Source organism: Epargyreus clarus, unplaced genomic scaffold (assembly GCF_041222505.1).
Source record: "Epargyreus clarus isolate Ecla_fem2 unplaced genomic scaffold, WU_Ecla_fem_2.2 ptg000027l, whole genome shotgun sequence".
In the NCBI taxonomy this organism is placed as follows: Eukaryota; Metazoa; Arthropoda; class Insecta; order Lepidoptera; family Hesperiidae; genus Epargyreus; species Epargyreus clarus.
The window spans coordinates 5,595,352-5,619,953 of NW_027332234.1; the positions used below are offsets into that span (position 1 = coordinate 5,595,352).

Sequence of the window (24,602 nt, forward strand, 5' to 3'; positions counted from 1 at the left end):
TATAAAGGAACTTCTATTGCTTTTTTAATAAAACTGTTTAGAAACCGTTAAGGTCGCAAGAACCGTAAGGTTACAATATCGTATGCTTGTCGGCTGCGGTTTCGCGACATGAGACCCTGTAACAGTAGTAGCTGATGATTAAGAGCCTCAGAATGGGACACCTCAGTGCCTTTCTGATAGCCAAGACCCTAATATAAAACGTCTTGCCCCGCCACGGCCTTGTCAGCAAAACCGCACAAAGTAGGTCGATAGGAAATTTGTATACTGTAATCCACACGTCGCCGCTACGCCGTGTATTATTATGTTACTTGCGATTTTCTAAGCATCTAAGTATGTACTTCACTAGTTTAGGTTTTCATTTAGGTATAACCATTTTTAGAAAATGTTCCGTTTTGTTAGAATATTTTCTTAGCGACGAAGCAAATTATTATGTTATTGTTCGTTCAGGTTTTATTACCTACATATATAAGAAGTTAAGTTTTTTAAGAAAAGGTGAAATCTCATTGCCGAACATATTGCAACAGTAACATAACTGCATTAACTGAAACTATACTAACACTAATAATATAACTGCAATAACAATACTGTCATTAACGTTATTGTTGTTTCAAGAAGGACTGTACTTTAAATTTAATTTCATTAACCTTAGCAAAATATCGATCATCAAGCGTAAACTGAACTAACAAAATTAAAGATGAGGTCTCCTAGCATAGTTAAGAATGGTTACAGATTCATCAATTAAAGTTGCAATGAAAATCTTCATTTGGATAAGTAGGTACTTTTATATCCTTGGTGATTAGATCTCAACAAATGATGTCACAGGAAATTACAAATGAACAACATAAGTAATTAATCCACATGTAAATCGGACAATCAAATCTTCAATCAAAGTAATGCACATCTTAATGCAGATGTGTGATATAGATAAACATTTAATAACACGCATTCTTCCATTAATTAAAAGCGAAACCTTTTAATTAAATGATTATCTTCATTGTGAAAAAAATAATCCATTAAATCAAAAGTTTAGTCCTAATGCATTCCATTATCGCGTAAGATAATCAATTTATAGCCTACTTTTATTTCAATTAATAAAATACATTATGATTATGACGTGATAATCCATCCGGGCTAACAATAGTGCAATCCTAAATAATCTAGAACATAATCGAAGTAGTTACTACCTAGATAGGTACCTACTACTTACACGATATTGGTTTTCTTTCTAGCTGCGTAAGACAAAGAATTTACATATTATTATGTATAACAATAATAATAATTAATGATTTGTTTCTGTTCATTATTTATGGAATATAACATAAGTAAACACTATTACATGTAAACGAAAGCATTTCAATTTAATTTACCAATTTTCTGTACATTATGTTTCCCTAGTTAATAGTACCACTTTCTCTCTTCCCTATGTTTGAGTCGAATAACGAATTAAATAAAGGAGATGGAAAATATTGATTTCCTACGAAGTTTTGCATCTACTGCGGTAATGACAAAACGCATAGTGAAGCGACTTACTTATGTTAAAACCTAAAAAGAAGGACCTATGTCCAATTGTCGATTTGTAAGGGATGGTGACAAAACTTACAAAACCCTTAAAATTTACAATCTGTTATGGATTTATTGAGGATGTAAATTGAACCTGTACTTGAATTTTCCGATCCTACGTAACGTACTTTTCATAGTGGTCAATCCACAGAGCCTTACCTTAAAATGGTCTACTTAGCTGTTTATCACAAAACTATACAGATAACTAAATTATTATATATATATAACTGAATACAGACATCTAGCGACCTTTACATTTCAGTATTTTTTCATAAAAGATATAATTTCAGGCAAAGTGATAATAATAATTAATCATCATTAGAAGCCCATAACTGAGACCAATATATACAGGTTACCTTAAGGATATAGGGTAGGATCAACCAAGAACTACGAATGTACAAGTACCTTATTTTTAAAACTTTGACAAGATTTATTGTATAAGTATCTACCATTTTAACCAATTTACTTCCTTCCCAAAGGAAAGATGTTTTCTATGTACTTAAAAATTGAATAATGTTAATTATATTGAAGGACAAGAATCACAATTTTGTATTATTGTAAGAATTAATAAAATTTCAAGAAGTTCTTATACTTATGCTTACAAGTATACGTAATAACCAATAGAAATTCCAAATAATACCATTTTATTGAATTTTGGCTTTGATTATTATTTTTTGTTCAGACCATTAACTAAGCCATATAAGCTAGTTTTTTCATATTGTAAATATAGTTTCAGTGCAAATTCCTTCATTTAAACTTTATAATCTAATTACATTAAAATTTGTAATTTTTTGTATCAAAAATTTGGTTATTTCAAAATCAAATATCTTGCACATTTTGCCACCGCAAAAGGGATTATTACACCCTTATTATGATTTTGTCTACTGATTATCATTATTCTATATATTATAACAATTATTTAAACAAATTATTTTATAACAATTATTTAAACAAAATGCAATGGTGACGACAATTAACAGTAACTTTTAACTTTTGATTTGAAACTTAAAAAATATACAGTATGGTCATAGTCATTCATTAATGACTTAAGCGTCATATAGGTATTTGTGTGTAGATCGCGTATAGCGGGAGTATTTCCACACCTATTTCGGTTTTATAACAAGTACAAGTATAAATCAGTCTATCATTCTTCATCAAGTATCCCACAATCAAGACCGATGCTCTTCACGTAATTAAAATGAAATTTACTATTTATATATATATATATTTACATATCCTACAAATATCCTTAATACTTCAAAAACATGAGTTTATGCAGGTTTTGATGTTTATTTACCTATTAACAACCAACATGAACTAATAATAATGTATCGCTTTTTCCAGTCATTATTTTGAAATCTACATTGTAATTTATAAAAGTTTTATTACAAATATACAGCTTAAAATACGCCAATTCAATTAACACTAAATTTCCATACATAATTAATATTTTCATATACTTTTTAAAGATATTTTTGTCAAATAAATTTCTAAACAATGCCGGCGCGACGCGAGGCCGCTTTAATTATTGTGTAAATTACATAGAAAAATATTAATTAAAATCTCTTTGATTTACAATTAAAAGTAGTAAGTTATTTAAACCGAATAAACATTTGCTGGATAAACACAATAATTTTGGATTATATTAAGAATAATGACTGAAAACACGGATACAATGGTTGAAATTTAGAACGGTTGGTGCCGCTTGCATTTAACACAATAAAACATAGAAATCAGAAGCAATAGTTGCTCCAAACCAACAAATAGGGCTTGAGGCTCTTAGACATATTTAGGGTTAGCCACTGACCTGTGTTGACGCAGATTGTCCTGTCGTTTGAAGCTCTTCCCGCAGACCTCGCAGCTGAAGGAGAGCTCGGGGCTCTTGTGCGTGCGTTCGTGGATCATCAAGTTGTAGGACTTGGTGAACCGGCGCTGGCAGTACTTGCAGACGAACTCGCACTTGGGGCGCAGTTTACGCCTAAAATCCCGGGAGTGGTCCTCGTCGATTTGCATCACGGCGAACATTTTGTCTGGGCTATGGTGCTTGCGCGACGGGCGGGGCTTCGGAGCCTGTACAACAGTGATAAGTTATCAGTACGCTATCTATGAACGAAACTTGGCTATATCACGCCGGTTTACAGTGCAGTTTTGAATGGCAGCGGAAAGATAACGTAATGCTTATTTGTTTTAGCTATGCGGTACATACAATACGGTGTTATGGAACGGTGAGGGTATGTGCGTTTTTATTTCACCTTCGTTTTAACTGCTTAAAACACCTAAATATTTTTATTATCTTTTTTGTTATTTATAGTGAACATAAAAGGATCAGATAAAGACTATATATGTTTCGTAAAACCTACATACATGAATACGTAACACAAAAAATGTTTTCAAAATAATTATAAAAAGGTTAATTTCATAAATGAATACCGCAAAATACGCACCTGTACACCGTACAGAACACGACGGTTACACCTAAATTAGTCACTTTCACTACAATACTATTATGATGCACGAAACTAAAAGCTTAGATTCGAACGTTGACGAATACGAACACGGAGTAAGAGCGACTGGATGTGACAACTAGGACGTGCGACGTGCAACGGGTGCGTTTAGCAACTGCGCTGGCGAGAGGGTGCGGAAACTACTGATAAGGTTACGCGGAAGGCGCGTAGCCCCCACCACGTGCCGTGAATGAACAGGTAGCTACGGTAGGCTGATGGCGGACGGGAAAATGCAAGGCGCTGTCGCCGCTTATGGGTAAAGTATAGGAGAAATGAATCACTGGCCGTTTTGTACTCCCAAACGCGCAGTTTCTCTAATATTGAACTTTATGCTACGATTGTGCGGAATGTTGTATGCACTCACTCTAATTTAGCATTTTTTTTTAACTTAATAAACATATTTTGAAAAGAAGAATCAGATTTAGGCATGTTTTAAATATTAATAATTAAATATCGTTTTAGTTGACACAACTATTGTTATTTATTAAATAGATGATTTTTTAGAAAATAGGCTCCTTCTAGAAGCTTTATTTCAATATCTACTTATCATTTTTATCGGACTGCTTATGTGTAAAGAAACTTATGAAAATATTGATTTTATTTATCAATATAATTTGATATTATGAAATAGGTAAACTGCTTTAAAATGCCGTGTAAATATCATGCGTACGTTGTTGACTGTGATTGCCAAAATATTTATTTCCAAGAAATATACAATGTTTCAACAGGAGATTATATTTACATGATAAAAAAACATGAATTAAAATAGAGATATGACCATCCCGAACCTTATATCGTAAAATCTACACAAGTAAATAAAATCATAACGTCAATTGAAACATTTATTTTTTTACAAATAAATGTTTCTTTCTTTCTTCTTTCAATTGTATGTGCCTGCAATAACCTAAGCTCACGATAGAATACATTTGTATTTGTTTCCACGATACCAAAAAAGTTGTCTTTCTGTACGTGGACATCTTAAATAATACTGAAAAGATTTTGACGGGCCTTTCACGAAGAGATAGGGAAGCTACTTTTATTTCAAATAATTACCAAAATCCAACAGATCCCGCGACCTGTGCCGCGTGAGGAAGTACTTCAAATTATAAGTACCAACATTATTTCATCCACACTATTTACAGCCAACTGGTCGCGGTGGGAAAGCCGCGCGTGGCTCGCGGCTACCGTGCCGCGGTTTCACGACACTCTCATTTCGGCGCTCCGGCCGGCGAAAATTACCAATTGTTTTCGGCTTCTGTCATTACCACGCTCGCGGTCATGAACTGTACTTTCTAGATTATATAGCTCTGCGGAGCAATGAGTGGTTGTTTTTTAATGCTAATCGATTTAAACGTAGACGTTTTTATTTGTGATAATATTCATTTTTTATCGAACTCAATAAACAGGCGATATTTGTTTCACTAAGCTTCCCTAATTTAGCTTCAGTCATATAGTCAAAACAATCATGTAATAATTTTGGTATACTTCTTTTAGGTATTAACTATATAAAGTCGTGTATCTGATATTTTCTGTGAGATACCTAATGCGAACCTATCAAGACTAATATTATTTTTCTAGTAATAAAATAGACTAGCTTACGAAGTATTTCGGATATAGATAAGTACTATTTTATATATTCCAAATTTCATAAATGTGACACAGTTATCCTAAAGCGGAGAGGTCTTAAACATACGAAGTAGGTAACATGCAACAATCAATATGAGTTATGACACGTTAGTCACATATGAAATAAGCCATAAAAATTCCAATGCACTAAAATTGAATAGGAAAGCTTAAAACAAGTACGTGCGAATCCACAAAATGCACAATATTCAAATTTCGCGCGCTAAAGAAGCTATAAAATTACCTTCTTGGAAGACGCGTGAAACGGCACTTACGAGACATTTTATTACGCTAAGCTCCTTTGAAATTATCTTAACGATCGTTTTGAGTATTTGTGTAAAACAAAAACTGGTAATGTAAAATAGGTTTTCACAGCACGCGTCATCGTTACTACAGTAATGAGTATGGAATTATGTTCATTGTAAACCTCTTCATTTGTTTATTTATTACTGGATAGGTAACTGTTTATTGTGAAAAGAAACAACTATTTAATATGTTGCAACTTTATGCACGTAAAGTTAAATACTTTTAAATTATAATGTGGAACTTTTTAACTTTATAAAATAGTTAAAATACTGACTCTGATAGGTACTTTATACCAGGAGTAGCTACCTAATAAAGATTCTATGATCTAATTGGCGCAATGCTTACTACGGGTATAAGAACCTACTATGTAATGAGGTTTCATCTCGAAATACATTCATCTATGCTTATATCTTAGCTGTTTATGTTGATAACCAAAATAAACTCACTAGTTAACTACTGCCATAATTTTGGATTTACTACGTCCTCCATGGAAGGAGAATGATCCTACTTATGAATTATTTCAAGATATCTTAAGAATATTTGCTGTGGACCCCTCGGAACCTTCAAGCAACATTGGGCATTCCATCTGACAGCTAAAACAATTATGCTCTTCCGTTGTCATATTACCATTCTGATCTTTTACACAAATTTGACCCTGAACTTATGTAATCGGAAACTACCGTGTACTTAAATCAGAGTCGGTGTTCCCAAACAAAGGCAAGAAAAATTCTTACGCGATCGTAGACTCACGACAAAGAGCACTCACGCTAATGTGTACAAAAAACGGCAATCTCCTCAAATCTTCGCCGTAACAATATTTCAACACAGCCTTTTACGGTTACAAAGTCTTCCGTATGAGCTCTGAGTGATAACCATCTGACGTCACGAGGATCCTCTTTTAGTAGCGAAATGGATGACTCTTTCGCCTCGAAAGATATGTTCTTTGCGATACCCTTCAGTGTTGTGACGACCGGATAGATCTAGATACTATTGTCTGCAATAGACGTACCGCGTTTAAAAATAACTTAGAATACCTATTTAGTATGGGCAAAAACTAAATTTGGAAAAATAGTAGCAAACGTTATTAAATAACATAAGAAATATAAAAATGCTACTTTGTCCCTGGAGATTTTTTTTCACTAAAGCAGCCAAGCATCCAAAGTCCAAAGTTTTCCTGCAGCAATTTAAGTAGGTAAGTAGTAATTGTTATCTAATGGTAAATAATATTTTAAGAGTTGACAAAGGTATTACACAGTAACGTCCTCTTACGAAATTAAAGGATATCTGGCAGTAAACTTATAAAGACTATTAATGATCGATAGTTTAGTAAAGTCTACAACGATACAATCACTGCTGATGTGAGGCCTATATATACGTATGCGAAGTTTCAGAAGTCAAACTCTGCACGAAGAGCCGCAGTACCGTTAAATAATACACTAATGAACTTTGCAACCACCTCAAAGCCAAGCTTTACGCAATAAAGAAATAGCTCGTGCGCTCTAAGAAACCTAATCTTTCCCACGAAGATAACATCTTTGCATTACACAGCTTATTAAAATTAGTCCAAGCGGATCTTCAAATGAGTCATGTATTGACGATTCTTTAAAATTCATTTATGATTCATACATTTTGACCTGTGACCCTTTGGCATTATACTTCACGGAATAATTACAAGCCATGTTACCTGTCTTGTGTGCAATTAGGAAATCTACAGCGTACATGTTATGAGCAATATTATAGTCATGTTTGTCGTGTATCAGCGGTTAGCTTTCGTAGAATATTGTAGAGTACGATGTGACGTTACAACGAATAAGTGGAAAGTTACAAAAGTTTCCGAAAATGATACGTCATTCAATAACATAAACATGACCTCGTACGATGCGTTTTATAACTGATACATTTATTCGGCATTTTTTATTTTACATGTTCATTTATTGTTTATATTGAAAATATATTAAATTGTTAATTTTCAGTGCTTCGTCACTTATGTGTTTTTATTTGAACCCTATCGATTAACGATATGTTTCGACCGGAAAGGTGCCATCGACGTAAAATAGCTTGTTATAACGTGAAGCAGTAGTTTCGTTTTCGTGGATACCTATGTATGCCACCTGACTTACTAAGCGACCTCAGGAGGACGTGAGGAATTTGTGCCTAAGGAAAAAATCCTATTCTATACGGAGTAGATGTAATAGGCACAAGCGGCAGTTACTATTAACCATCAGATGGAACATACTCATTTCTACTTCATTACTGTAAATAAATATGTATATCTATTTTATATGGTAGTGTTCTGAGTATAAAGACCTAAAATAATCAATATCTCTACTATTAAAGGAGCAAGGGCGTAACAGATTACCAAAATTACCTTTTAACCTAATATTAGTAATAGTAAACAGAATTAAACAACAAACACATTATAATCATCATTTAACACGAATACGGTAATGATGCGTCACTTCCGGTCGGATGGGTTGCGGTTTGTTTTAGCTCTGAGTCAACACGCGACCCACTAATTAAGAGTGAAAGGCGCCGTAGGTGGACCAAGCTTAAGCTTTTCCATTTGATAATAGGATACGGAAAGCAAAAGTTTGAGCGATATTTCAAGAATGGACTGTACTCATATGTTATTCCAAATTTGCGAATGTGTGTTTGTGAATTAAAGATTTAGATTTCCATGAATTTATTAGGTTGTGTAAGTGATCCTATAAGTTTATTATGTGACCAGATTTACACGAAGTTGGCATTAATTATCAAAGTACCCGATAATGTGTATAGATACTTTATCCAAAATGGGATAGCTAAACTTCAAGGAGTAATTCAATAACTTTTGTTTACTAAGTTTTTCTAGTATTGACAGGTTACTGCGCTAATAATTTCATCGTTCAGTCAATTGTGCAATCAAAGGTTTTTATTTCAAAACAACAGTTGGCAAGTAATAAAATACATTTCAATTTTAACATAATTATCATTTAAGGGAAGTCAAGAAAAATTAAATGTTACAATTGCGCGTTTTATAACAATCTAAAAATGAACTATGAAATATGCGTTTCGTATTGAAAGTGATTTAAACGTATATTTAAATCACTACCAACTATAATAGCAGTAACACAATCGCACACATTTACAATACTCTCATGTATTTCCATCTGTACTCATTACTTCTTTCGAACGCTATAAAAGTTGCCCAGGATGCGTCGTAATGATCACAAAAACTGCTACTTCGGAGTTAATTACGCAAAATTCCACAAATACAACGCAACACATCAGTAACACTATAAAATGAAATTGTTTCTCGATTGTAAACAACATAGTAACAGCCGAGATGATTAAAATAACGAGTGTTCGCTCAAAAACGCAATAAATCGCTCCCTTTCAATGCATTCAACTGCTTCGATCAGTTCAAACCCAGTAATGGTTGACGAGTAAATCGTAATGGCCTTTAAAGATTAGTTGGCATTAAAATATTCACTTGTAGCAACTAGACTAGCGTAGACAACGGGTCTGCTCGCAAGAAAAAAATATAATAGGTATGACATTCTATCATATCTAAGAATTGCCTTCAATATCTCTTGAAGGCACTCTCTTGACTCATAAAAAGGAGCAGCTTGATAAGACTTCATGTTTTAGCGTGTTAAATAACTCCATCATCTCTGCATTCAATTTTCTAAAGGCTTTTTATATTATAAACGACAACATAAAACAATATAACAATAATTGATTTAGATGCCCTTAATTAAATTGGGACTCCAAAAGTTAATCTTCTTTCAAACCAGAACAGCAGTGTTTTACTGACACAATAATCCTAAAACATGGCGGCACCATCGTAATATAATCACGACGTTCTACCACTCTTCATATTAAAGTAGTATTATTTTTAAAACATACAGACAGACAGCATCAACTCAACAAAGTAAGAATCACGCTTAACAATTGTACTAAACATCAAATGGTAACAACGAGTATAAAGCTCGCTGAATGCTCATATGGCTTAAAGCCTTAATAAAATTTACCACAACATAGTAAAGCCGATCGTTAATGACCGCTAATTTTCTATTCATACCGAATACTAAATATCGCTTTGAAATATGAATTCTAAAAATATTATTTTAATGCGCATTCCTCCTGATTATAGTAATGGCTTCTAATTATTTTTTTGTGAAATAAGAGTTCCTATAAGCCTGCAGTCTTACTAATGTATTAGATTTTGCTACTAGCGACTTTAGTGATCGTGTTTTGGCCCTATATTGAAGAAAAATGGTGAGAAAGTTGAATATGCTACGACAGCCACTATGAAATACTTCTTCTAATCACTGGTGGGAACAGTGACAGCATTTTTAAACGGCGAGCAGTCAACGAATGGGTCGAATTGCATATTCGTAATTTCAAAATTGAAAACAAAATCTAAGATATTTAGCTGTTTAATTATTATACATGAATCGAATCAAATTAAAATTAAGTAAATAAACCGAATGAATTTTAAATAATAGTTCCTTTAATGTGTAAATCGTTTTATTTTATTCCACCTCTTATGATTATAATATGACGCAAACATCCATGTAAAGTAAAAAGAGAAACTCAAATTTTAAAAGGACCTTCATCTAACACCAATATTTATCAAGTTATTGTGTCACTGCCTTTATGATCGAATCTAATACGCTTTATTATGGCGCTTTGTACTATTGTTCGGTTTTCATGAGCGAGCTTGCCGAGTCAGCGTGAGGCGAGCTTTGAAAGCTTTCTCGGAATTCGTCAAAGCTTTATTATAATAGTGTACGTAAAAGTGTGGAGCGCGGGCCGTGTGAAGCTTCGCTTAATTGGTTTTGTCATTTTGTGCAAAATTGTTCGCGTGCTTATATTGTATGTGCGCGTCGATTTACGCACTTGTATGATTTAGAACGCTAATGACATCCTAGCTGCTTGCAGTTTATTAAAAATAATTTTCTTGTACGGTAATTATGTAGGCACAACTATTTCCAAGCATTCCGTAATCAAAATTACCAATAAATGAAATAAAATAAAAGAAACATAAAGTATTTCTATTAAGAATACACTTACAATTTAGTTTTTTATGAAGTTTGCCTCGAGCGTCCGCATTTGTAAAGAGACCCATGGCCAAAATAACGATATGAAAAGTAAATACAACAACTACTAAATACTGAATAGATGTTTGGTTTTTAAGAGAGAACTTAAGAAACTTCGACTACGGTAGACTGATCACTGATTTCGATATCTTAATTAAGTTCGATGACCCATATCCTTAGGGCACAATGATCTGTTAACCTCAGAAGTCGTTTGATCTTAGTTATACTTATCAAGTATTGAAACAATATCATAACTCAAATCCCATACATTTATTACACAGCACAATACCATTACTCCACTAACCTCCAAAGTTAATTGCTCTTTAATAAAAATTAAAAATGCAATTATAATTACAAGCCAATTCCCACTGCAATGCTATCTGGATTCGACCGAGGATAATAAGCGAACAAAACGATTGCAGACCTCCACAGTAAATTAAACACCCTTTAAACGATACCTAACCATGAATCATAAGAATGCACTCGTATAAAACGAATGATCAACCGCATTTAAATAAAAATATTACCATCACATTGTGAAGCGTGCTCATCCCTCGTGTATTTCAACACGAAATTTTATGTTTATCATTCTATTTGACATTTTTACGAACAATGATTCGTTTATCTCTCTCCCACAGATATCCATCGCCGAAATAGTGAGAGGGATGGAATCCAATTGTTGGCTTGTCCTTTAACGATCGAACGTAGAATCTGAAGTATGAGCTGAATCACGCTGTTATAATTACCGTGTTCAAGTTTATTTATGAATAAATCTTTACTAATGAAGCCCCTATCATCTCAATGGTATTGCGTCGAGCTAAAAACGGAATACAAATTATAGTGGTGAAAATGGTTGCATATTTTCACGAGTTATATGCATAGGCGTGGTACATAATCAGGATAATAATATAACAATTTAAATTCAAGCCGGCCGCGCTAAGCCGAGCCAAATTATAATATACAAATGAGCGAGTGAGCAGAAATAACGAAACAGTTTATGTCTCGCGCGTTCCCACAGGAACGGTATGCGCGGGCGCCGGACCACGGCTGCCGTAGAGACGACTTTGTTATAAAATAAAATTATTATAATAATTTCGTAATAAGATAAAGTTATGGTTTATGAAGACTATTTATAACGCTGAAACGAAAAAATATACTGTATTAGGATTTACAGGCTCAATAAATATACCCGGAAAAGTTCCTACTTTACTATTTAAGCGTAAAAGGTCATTGTCTGATTAGGTACATAAAAGACTCAGGTACTGTTTCTAGTTTATAGATAACAGTAAAAACAAAACAACATACTAAATTTACGGTCTATTCTTATGGACTATGACACATTAATTTAAACCTATGCTGCAAGTAATCAAATTAAATTTCCTATTAGACATTCTTACTAAACAAAACCAACTTTAGCTTACACCGACAATAAACTCAAAGTAATCAGCAATTATATACTTCTTAACTCAGCTCTATAGCATTCTATGTTAGAACAGCGTAATATCTGAGGTCTGATGTATCGCCCGGCCGCGTAGCCCCCGGCGTCGTACTCGCTACGTACCGACCTGAAGTTTGATTGCTTATCCTACCGATATGTATACAACTACATGGGAAAGTAAGTTTAATATTAGCTACAATTTATTTAGGTATTCCGCTTTGCTAAATGTAAAATAGTTAGTGGATAAGCGATGAAACTTATGTTTTATTTGGTAGGTTTGATACAAAATATGTATTAAGCTCCACTGGATTTTATCCCTACTTGAAAAAACGCGTTTTTATACGTACATGAATTGTCAAATTTCAAAACATGGTTGTCTTCTAATCTGAAATCGTCATTATGTGTGTAAATAATTTTACGCAGCAAAATACACCAAACGCTACTAAACACCAAAACTACTTTAATCTATTTTTTTTTAATTTCTCGATCCCATTAATCTATTGCCAAATCTGTACGTCTCTATCGACTCTACAGCTTTCCCAGTTGCGGCGGAGTATGTGAACGCAACTGATATATCGCGTAGCCTCCGGCGTCGTACGCCTCGCTACGTACCGAGCCGGTGAAGTGAGTTTGATTGGTTACTCTTTACTAATAAGTGAGTAATAAGCTAGAATGTTCGTAAGGCTAAGCTTAAAATAGAACAAGAAAGTATGTAGGTATAACGGTAAATAAGATTGATAAGATCATAAATGGAACGGTATTGTTTTTTCCGCAACTTAATAAGAGAGTTTCTTGAGCAAAATTTCTGTCTCAGAATAAGTAGCCTTATGTTCATATCATCAATCGTGGTACAGATATCTTCAATTTATGTACTAGATATAGAGCTAACTTAGTTAAGTCTTTTGATCGTTGATTAATTAGAACTCAAGTAGTAAGTAGTACTCGAAATATATGAATAACTAGCCGCTACTTTAACTTTACCTTCTAACTATAGTATACAAAATAGCTATTATTATTTCCATATGTAGTATATAAAAATATTTGATATTTGAAACCTGCATACACTAGTATTATAAAGAGATAATATTCAATAAACATACATACTAATAAGTACCCAAAAATAATCCGGTTGCACACAAAAGTTTAACCTCAATCTCTACTTAGGTAAAAGTACCCAAAATTATCACCGGATACTTCGACCCTCTACATAAGAGGGCCGGCACAGTAGCACACTACCACCAACCCACACACGCACATGCCAGCTACTGGTTTACGCGGTAGCCAATGGAAAGCTGTAGGTAATATTACATAACGTTCGATTTACATTGCTTGCGTAATGGGTTTTCGTGTGGAGTTTTTCATGCGCGGTATGCTATTTGGTTGATTTGCTAGTTATTTTGTTTTGATAAGGAGGATACTTCATACTTATTATTACTTAATATTAGTAGATATTACTAAGTATTAATATAGATAATAGGTGCAACTGATAAATAAGTTCTTTTTACTATGACAAGTATTTTTTAAATTCAAATGGCGTAACTGGTATAAAAAGCTCTACTTACCCTCAATAAGTCATTAAACAGACGCTGTGTAAAAAAGCGTACTATAAACTAAGCGATTATTTGACTGACAAAACCGTGTGGTCTGAAGTAGCTTCAGCTTCACAATACTCCACATGTACCATTACGTTAAGTTTGTCATAGTAAAAAACTTCTTTTTAAAAAAAAAAAGATGTGTGTTATGGAGTTTCTTTCGCCGCTTCTTCTCCATAACGAAACACCTTGTGAAGTGGTGATATTGACATTCAAAAAGTGCTCTGTAAAGAACCTATTTTTGAATAAAAAAAATGATTTGATTTGATAGGTACGTAAGTAGGTACATAAATGATAGGATAAGAAAAAAATACACATTTATTTTTAAGTTATTTGCCGATTTTCTACTGGAGGTATATTTCTATAAATAGCACCCTCTATGGGAGATACAAGTAATTAGGTAGGTACTCAATTTGCGATATTATAATATCTGTATACAAGGCTATAATAATCATCAATCAGAAGCATCCAGGTACTTATTTAATTATATGCACAGATCAAATGTTAATTGCAGATGCCTTTATAGGTATCATAATTGATGCTAGGTTTAACAAACCGTGATCGTTCATATACCAATATACCTACTTATACTCGTAGATAGGTATATAAGTATCTATATTGGTATACGATTGATTTTGCACTACGATTGGTTAACTATTCTTAGGTACAACCTATATAATACTGAATTTTAAAATTTCTGAATTTGATTATAACAGTTATTGCTTAAAGGGTTTAACTAAATATTATTTGTGGTATAATTCTATATTAGACCTGTATTTTTTAAGAAATATAATGAAAATGATATGTTCTAAAAACCTCAAGATCATTTCTGAATATTTCTTTACTCTACCTATTCCTGTTACATGAAAATACCTGCTGAATATTAAACTCTGTGTTCTATTTACACAACGACACCTAAAATACCATATGGTATTTATATATTCCACGAATATGCAACACCAGTGGCAGCGGTGGAACGGTTATAAATTCAAGGAACGTGCCCGAAATTCAAAACGAAATTGGCTCTCATTAATCACGGATAAATCAACCGGACGACGTAGCGTGTAAAAAGTTTAAAAATCGAGCTTCCGTGCACCAATCGTGTCTGAATTGATAAGCGCTGGCTGAATTCGAATTTAAAAAACAAATTAATCGGGCTCCCGTGCACCAATCAGGTCGCAGGGCGTGGCGCGTAACACGGCGGCCGATTGTGAAGCGCATTCAAAAAACGAACGTTAACTTTTTTATTGAACGTGAGCGTGGGTGGAACTTTCTACTGCCTGCAGCCCGTTCTCGTGGGATCCGAACAGAGTATATAGAATCCATAGAGTAAATCGTGTAATGAGGTCGTAGTCATCGTTTTAATTACGACCTCAGTTTATGGTGCACTTAAAACACAAAACCAATTTAGTTTATTTACAAAAGTATTATTAATTTGATTAGTAATAATATTTTATGAGTGGAGAAGAACAAAATTGTCACTGGACGATAATTTATATTGTGCTGCAGTACGTAAATATTAATCGCAATTACCAATTATTTGTCTATATTTTCACTTGTACTCTGTGATTTAATACTTATAACAGTCACAAAGTTAATTAAAATTGGTCGTGTTTGCTTTATGACAATTTGTTATTCGACTCTACACACTCTACCCATTTAAATGTTGTAACAAAATTGATATTTTAATTTCTATGGCCTACTCACAATTTTCCTTTATAATCATTGACAAATTACCATAGAACTGTAATAGAATGCAATTATTTATTTTGTTTTTCAACCTTAACCTCTCGTCTTTTGGCGTAATTTTACTTTCGTTATTATTTGAACGCACTTGAAAATCTAACCATGAACAAAAACTCTGATTTCCCGAGAATAAAGCCAGGTATCGTCACCTGTGGCACAGAATAAATAATAGTAAAGTACCTGGCGCTTATAGATGTTTGGGTTTTGGACAAACAGCGCCAGTGCGAAGTGACCTCAACAAACATTCGGCTCAATGGAGTGACGTAAATATGAATGAACCTGGTAAGTGATATTAGACGGTCAGGTAGATAGATCGGAGTTATGAAATATAGCGATTGGGTACACGCAGTGGTGCGAAACATTTAAAAAAAGATTTAACTTCTTAAAACTACTTTTAAATTATGTCGAATTACTGTTAAACTTAACTGTATCGTCACTGGAAAGGCTTAAAGTTAGGTTAGATTAGCTTACCCCAAATACTCAGTCGGAGGATGAGGTGTGGTGTTCCACAGGGCTCGGTGCTCGGCCCGCTCCTGTGGAACATCGGATACGACTGGGTGTTGCGGGGCGATCTCCCCCCGGGTGCCACAGTGACCTGTTACGCGAATGACACGCTGGTCACGGCCCGGGGGGACAACTACGAGGAGGAGGAGTTTTTAGCCGGTAAGAGTCCGGCATATCCTCTCAGCTGCCCCCGCGGTAAAGAGGAACCCATGAGGGTTTCCCCACATAAAAAAAGGTTAACTTGCACGCATAGGGCCACTTTGCGTGCTTTGCATTTTTTTTTTTATATTATTGGAAATATTATTTTATTATACAAAAGATATTCGGTTCAGATATTGTTTTTTGTTCTCTTCATGATCCAATATAAACATTTGGAAAACATTTTGAAAGAATAGGATCTCGTATTTGATTATATAAAAAAATATATATTTAAATAATTAGTTACACCCGACGTTTTATTAAAATACATTTAAGTATTACACAACAAAATAATCATTAATAGGCCATAATGAGAAACTAGAGGATAGACACCTAAATATATGCATTTCTCCCGAAGTATGACTAATATTGATGTAAGGAAACAATAAGTAATCTTATCAGTAGCACTACCATGAGTTGGCATCGGAACGCCACTATAGATTACGTTAGTCGATAAAGTATCAACTATCTACGAATACTTTCTGATAAAAACCGTACCATGACTTAATTTTACTCGCTAGCGTTAACTCTATTCTATTCCTTGTTATCAAGTCGTTATGTTGGTAATAAATACTATCGTACCTAACTTCACACCTCACAACACTATCTCTTTTTAATTATACTGAAAGGACAGAGTAAGATAATAATTCCCGAAAAAACAAGTATCCAAGCCGAATAATTAAATGTTTTAAATAACCCTGCATAATAAACGGTTCATTAAGAGTTCTTAAACGTTTGAACAGACGTGACTTTTAAAATTATATCGGTTACGTACTGAGTCTCTAGGCAACGGATTTATTGATTGTCATTATCAGTCAGTAAAAATAGATATAATTTAATAAAATATTATTATAATTTTCCTTAATATATTTATGAGAGTGAAAGGATTTACAATAAACTCCTAACTATAAAGGCACGGCTATGGCGAACGCCTAACACAAAAGGGGTTATCGCCATATGAAATAATGTTCGGTAGGGAAGTAATAACATACATGCATGTCTTATTCAAGAAATCTGTTCCATCATCCGTATTAAATTACAATACACTTCCAACCAAGGCATTCGAACGAGGTAATAGAGTATAAGTCCGAAGCGACACCAACCCAAAGGTGAAATGGGAGTTCGGATTTGTCAATCGACGACTGGGCAAACTTCATTCTGAGTTTAGGACTGATGATGGCAGACTGGTGCGTCGTCATCTCGACCAAATGTTGCCGACACCCCTGGTGGAGTAGGTGGAAATGGTGGTGGAGGGCTTTCACGTACGGAGTCTCCAGGCGACGGATTTATTGATTGTTATTATGTAAAAATGGATATAATTGTGAATAAAACATTATTATACTTTTCCTTAATATTTTTATTTGATAATATCGGTTATAATCTATCATGTCTTGGGAAAAGTCAAGTGTCAACATCGTTAAGGCTTGCGAAACACTCCTTCCAAACTTTGCGTTTCAAAACACTCCTCATATTAACCCAAAATGATATTTGTTCCCGTCGCTCGTCTTCATATGCCCCTGCATCTAACATGTTCCATGCTAAATATTCACAAATACACATTATTTTCACAAATAATACACAAAATCAAATTAAATTCTAAATAGAAAACTATTGTCATGCCCAATTTTGCTAGTGAGTAACTTAACTACTATCGTTACGGTATTTCTTGACAACCACTGTCAAATGAATGACTCATGGTATCGAATTTGTATGGCAATAGATCATAATGACATTCGCTAGCGATTTGATTTCGATAGGTTTTTTACCTATCGAGTTACGTAGTGGCTCATACTACGGATTTTAGTTCTACGAGTAACCACCAGAGGCGCTGTAAAATTTTTCATACATTTATTTTACGCAGTCGCTAGCGAGTAAAACTTTTGTAAACTCATGGTAGTGCTACAGTTACTCGCAAATAGGCTTCGATATCGCACCTTTGTAAATCCCCTTAATAATGCTATAAACTTTATCAATGACTACGCATGCTTTATGGTTTCATCCGCGTTTAAAAGAATATCCTTTCATTTTCCCAATTTATCCCTTATAAAAATGCCATTGGGTAGGTAACCATTTTTTTATCTTTGTGAATATAGCAGCGCATATAAATTAGAGGTCAAGCTGATTATCTAGTTTCAGACTACCGATTATTTCCAAAAAGCCAAAAATCTTTGTCTTATAGTTTGTTCTTATAGTTGAAGTTACTAACAAATTCAAAAAATCTGTAACGTCAAACACGTAGTTCCCGAGATTAGGTCGTTCACACAATCATCGATTTAATAATATTAGCATAGACTTAAATAAGAGTAGGTATATACCCAGCGATACAAAGGCTTGCATGGGTAACTTATCTTCGAGTATCGTGGAATAATGTTATCGGGTTGGTCGGAAAATCCTCAAAGAAAAATACAAAACGTTTACCCTTGCCGACGTGCAAACAAATGAGATAAGCCGATAACTGGATAAAGAAAGATTAGCTTAAGAATAAGTTGTAAGAAAGTTGCGTTTTTTGAGTTTATTGTTAAAGAAATCGGAATACGCAATGGGTCAATGTATAAATGAACTTGTTAAAATGCTAGTGCGAATATTTCTGCGAATACGTTTTTGTTACGAGAAATGAGAGTAAAGAAGTATTTTTCTAAAACAACAGTGTTTATCACGAAATAAATTCTGACATTTCCGGACAAAAAGAACTGTCTTAAAAACAATGTTAAGCTGTTGTATTTTGGTTTCAACGTATGATAAGAGAGATACATTTACAGGATACGTTCCAATTTAGTTTTTACCGAGAGCAATGTAATATTCACCTACTCCAAGTGTATTTTAATCCTATTCGGAGTTATTTGCCGATTTCGTTACCTGGTCAGAAAGTTCGTTTTCCACTATAATTAAAAAAAAAACAGCAAGAAAATATCTTCATAATATTAGGTCTACTCTGCAAATCAAATACTTATATTTGTAATAGATGAATTCGAATAGTACCTACTTCCAGTTTGAAGCAATGCAAATACCCGTTTCGTACCAGTTTGTAAAATGTAAAATCGTAACAGTGCCGCCTTGGTTACAAAATGTTCGTCATACTGATCGTTATTACTAGGGTGATTAATGACGTCATACCCACTGATATAATACTACTTAGAGAAGGTAGATATCTATGTAGTTCAACAGCGAAAGTTTCTTCGCCACATATCCTATAGCAACAGCAACAGACAGTCATACTCTCTTGATTCATTTGAAGTATGTTTTCGCAAAGGCACCGGCATGACAATCTCACATGTAATATTATTTATAGCCTTCGTACTCTCGTAGCGACTCAGATAATCAGATATATTGTAACTACTAAAACTCTATCTTCTGACTTCTAATGAAGGTGTTGATAGTTAAGGCTTGATAAACAAACTTATATTACTTGCATGGATTTGAAATATTCAATTGTTACACAAAACATTTTAAATTAGTCTTCAAATTGATTTCATATATCGCGCTGTATCCTATATTTAAGTATTCTAATGAAGGTGTTGATAGTTATGGCTTGATAAACAAAGTAATATTACTTGCATGGATTTGAAATATTCAATTGTTACACAAGACATTTAAATTAGTCTTCAAATTGATTTCATATCTCACGCTAGCTAGAGTTTTCCATAGTAAGTTTAAGGAATCCTAAGTATTACAAAATACTTATAACCGATTTATTTGTCATTTCCGCTTACAACACCTATACCTTAAACCTTGCCTCTATTTGTTTATATTTAACACATCCCAAGAAAGGAATTCGTTTATCTATTGTCGAGGGACCAGATAAGGCTGGCCCAGCCTCGGCCAACCTTTGTCTTTTATCTCGGATAAACAAAAGTTTCCTGTCATATTCTGTGTACTTACTAGGGCGTTATGTACTTAACGTCACATATTGACTTTAATGGCGAAGACTACATAATTCGTTGAAACTTCTGAAATACATACTTTATGTGTTTTAGATAAAATAAGGTTATTTGAGTTCGAGCTCAAGTGTAATAAATACAAAAAAGACAATATCTACTTAAAGTCCAATAGAGGATTATGAAAATCGCAGGTATCTCTAGCTATATTATATTAAAATTGCTATAGAACGAAATATATTCACAATTCATACAAAAGTACCCACAAATGCTATATGAATTGGAAACGTACTAATTCTTATTGTAGGAACATTTGGCATACTTCTTCACCAGAAAATGAAAGAAGATTGAAAGAAATTGAGAGGCTTATATGACAAACATAATATCGCAGTTTTCAAACTGAAGCCTTTTAGGAATACTTCCTAATAGACCTTTCTTACCTAATATTAGTAATCTGGTAAATCCGATCCCAACGAACTTACAAAAAAAAGCGCTTAGCTAAAGCCAATTCGTGTAGTGCCTAATATTTTGACAGGTATCCTTTATATAGCGTAGATGTGCACTAAGTAACAAATTTTAAAATTTATCCCAAGGGCCTAAATAGGGTATGTAAGCTTGTATACAATACATAAGCAATGAACTCAAATATGAAATCATCATACGCTCATATAAATAATCGAATAGAGCACAAATGAAAAGGCTATTTAGTTTATTTACACAACTGACTAAAACAGCGCTGTAGCGGTGGTATGCTAACGATCGATTCTTCAATATTTAAGCATCGGAGCTATTATTAATGGATGCAACTCGCCCGGGCGGCGTCATGACAAAAGCTGTTCTGACGATAAATAATCATTGTCTTCGGATATTATTCCACCCCGTGGCTCGTAAACATGAACCAATGTGTTAATACGTGCGTACCTATATGTGACAAGGGGCTTTTTATTCTTTAGTTGTATAGGGATGGCAACTAATTTATCGAAAACTTATAGGGGAATCTGGAAGTGTAAGACTCTAATCAAATTTTTATTCCTTCCATTTATTAAAATTACAAGCTTATGACGAAGATATGCTAATTCGTGGATGAAAATCGCAACTCTTCTATACTGTTTAATTCTGTCTGTTTTAGTCTATTATCTAATGAATCAAGCTACGTATTAAGTTATAGGTCTTTCTTGATTTTTCTTATTGCCTTATAGCCTGTCAATGCTACTCATACAGACTACGAAGTAACAAGCCTCATGCCATGCCACACCGCCACGACCAACCATGGAACCACCAAACCATCGATAGGATTGAAGTTACATAACTTGATACTACAGTAGTCGCCACCCCTAGCCATACAAAGACAAATTTGATTCTAACAAATATCTCCCGTATGTTCCCATGGACTAGTTCAGAATATCTGAAACTCTATCATCGACAACCCTAATCAGAAAGAGAGCGAGTCGTTCGCCGAAGTTGAAAGAAAGTGGCGCGGAGCGGGCGCCCTGTGGCGCGTCCTCCACATTCCAAAATTGTTCCCGACGAATTCGGACTGGATCCAATGTTTACGTGCATTGCCATTTTGTACCTCTTTTCTTTACTTTGAAGGGGTTTTACTTGCTTTAACAGAAACTACTCTAACTATATACGGGAGGCTCCGCACTGGGAACGGTTGTTGGTTCCACGGACACACAAAGGTACAGGCACCGAATAGATTTTTAGTGATAAATCATCGACTGAAATCAGTGATGTATCTGAAACTCTTTAGGTAATTAGACCGTATGATGATCATCATAAAATACTCATTTCGAGTGATGCCAATACGACACCTGGGCAAAAGATTAACATAAGACGTCTTTGATACGAGTACTTAAGAATAGAATCCATGGACCCTTTGTTTTCGAAAGAAAATGTACCAACAAAAAGGAATTTGAAGATTATAGGCATTCTATAGAGAAAATTCCTACACATAGAGTCATAAATAGGGTTGTAGCCAAATTGTAAGGCGAGAATTCATATTAAATTCAGGAATATGATAAAATAATTCAAAGCTTAGTTAATGTATATCTTGTATATTATACCAAGGTATAATATATAAGTATCAACATTGTAAGTTCAAGCTATAACAAATTTGTTTATTCAACAAACAGCAGGCCATAAAACTGAATCTTTGTATCTTAATTAATTACCAATGTTCGCGATACCTATCGGCTACCTTTCAAATGCAAATATAAAATTAATTATTCCCATTAAATAAATGTCCAACTTATTGTAAAGTGACAACGTTTTAAAACGTAGATACTGTAGATATAAGGTAGGATTGGTTTTTTTTTTTTTTTGTAATATAGGAGTAGAAGACGAGCATGCAGTCCATCTGATGATAAGTGGCTACTGCCGCCCATGGACATCTGTAATCAACCCCAGATAGAATTAGATATTCCTACCGGCTACAGATGCGCCGCTACCCCTGAGGACTAAGTTGGAACGCCTCGAAAAAGTATGTCTCCCTTAACACACCCTTCAAACGGGACACAGCAGCGCCTAACACTGCTGTTATTAGGCAGAAATAGGTGTGGCGGTGGTGCCGCCGGAGTCGAACCACAAAGGGTTCTACCACCTTCATAGAATAGAAATTAATAATAGGATAAAAATCCTAATAGGGGAGGAAACTGTAGTTTTTTTTAAATGTTTGATACACTATGGATTATCGCATGAAATTCCGTAGTTTGCATACAATTTTCCAACGCATGCCGTCATTCACAAATAACATAATTAGGATATAAGTATACGAATCCGTTACATTACACAAATTACTAAATGCAGTGAAATTAATTAGGCTCTGCACTAGAGTACATGTGCGAGATATATCGCTCTATCAAACGAGCGACTTAAAGGCTTTTTTACATGGTAAGTACGTACGTAACCTAATAATAAACCTAATAATAAAGATTATCTTCTTATATATAAAATTCTCGTGTCACAATGTTAGTTACCGTACTCCTCCGAAACGGCTTTACCGATTTTCATCAAATTTGAAATGCATATTCAGTAGGTCTGAGAATCGGCTACTATCTATTATTCATAGCCCTAAGTGATACGGGTTGTTCACCCTTAACATTTTTTTAATTTAATATATATGGCAATACAACTTTTGCCGGGTCAGCTAGTATAATAGAAAATAATTACTGGAACTTTTCATTGTAAGAGATAAACAAAGAAACAGATAACAAAGAAAATTTATATCATGTGATATAAATTCATTATTATTATTTTCTAGTGTGTAAATTTTTAGTTTAAATTTGAGTCGGAAAATATGAGACGTTATAAGAAATTATGAGACTATTCGTCTAAATATTATAATAAAACACCCTATAAAACTATACGTGAGCGTCAAAAATCACAATACTAATCACAAATATTAAATGGAGTCCGAAAAAGGTGTGTAATGTTCCTGCTACCGTAATACGTTTATAGACTAGGAGCTTTAATAAGCTCCTAATTAATATAAATCGTTATTTATTATTTTATATATTTTTATTTGTTGAATTTATAATTAAATAATGTAGATTGTTGTTTATAAAAATCTGTGAACTTATAAGGGAACTTTTCCTATTTGAAAATTAAATAAATAAAGAACTCTTAATTAATCTATAATTGTATATCAATAAGCTCCTATTTATATCTTAATTATTCATTTGGTAAAGCTATTATTTACAAATTATAGGTTACTTAATAAATACACTGATGTAATTAGTACTCTGATATGCTTGTATAATCGTATTACTTAAAAAGGTCGGTTCAATTATTATCTTTAATTGTTTTATTAGCGATCACAAGCGATAAATTTCAACGGCTCAGCGTGGGCGCATGAAATAAGCTACCGCAATACGCTATACACCAGAAGCTTGCAATAAATTAGTCATTTGGTTCTTATTAATTCACCTTCACGTTATATTCAAAGCTTTTAGATAAGAAACTTATTAAGACGCTTTTTCTTGACTGATTTTTTGAAATAAAAATTTTACGTGCAAAGTATTGTTTTAAACCTTGTGTAATAAATTATGATTTTTACTTCAGTAAATACATTTAGTAGCTACAAATGTAAAAACTAAATTTATTTTTTTAATTTTTAATTCAACATATTATTAAATCGTGATTGATGACAAAATGGCAAAGTTCTTGACAAA

At 33.7% G+C, this 24,602-nt stretch overlaps 1 protein-coding gene across 5 annotated transcripts in view; it reads right to left on the reverse strand.

Moving 5' to 3' along the window:
- drm (odd-skipped family member drumstick) overlaps positions 1–24,602 on the reverse strand; it is a 41,376-nt gene that overhangs the window by 11,249 nt on the left and 5,525 nt on the right. For 4 of the 5 annotated variants that reach the window (XR_012103613.1, XM_073088791.1, XM_073088792.1 and 1 more), the window contains exon 2: positions 3,368–3,630. Coding sequence is in view for 4 of the 5 variants with exons in the window: in XM_073088791.1 (XP_072944892.1) it covers positions 3,368–3,585 (218 nt within the window). In the remaining variant the exon portion in view is untranslated. Of the gene's footprint in view, positions 1–3,367; positions 3,631–4,004; positions 4,214–24,602 lie in introns of those variants that run through there. The other variant, XM_073088790.1, reaches the window with a different exon arrangement.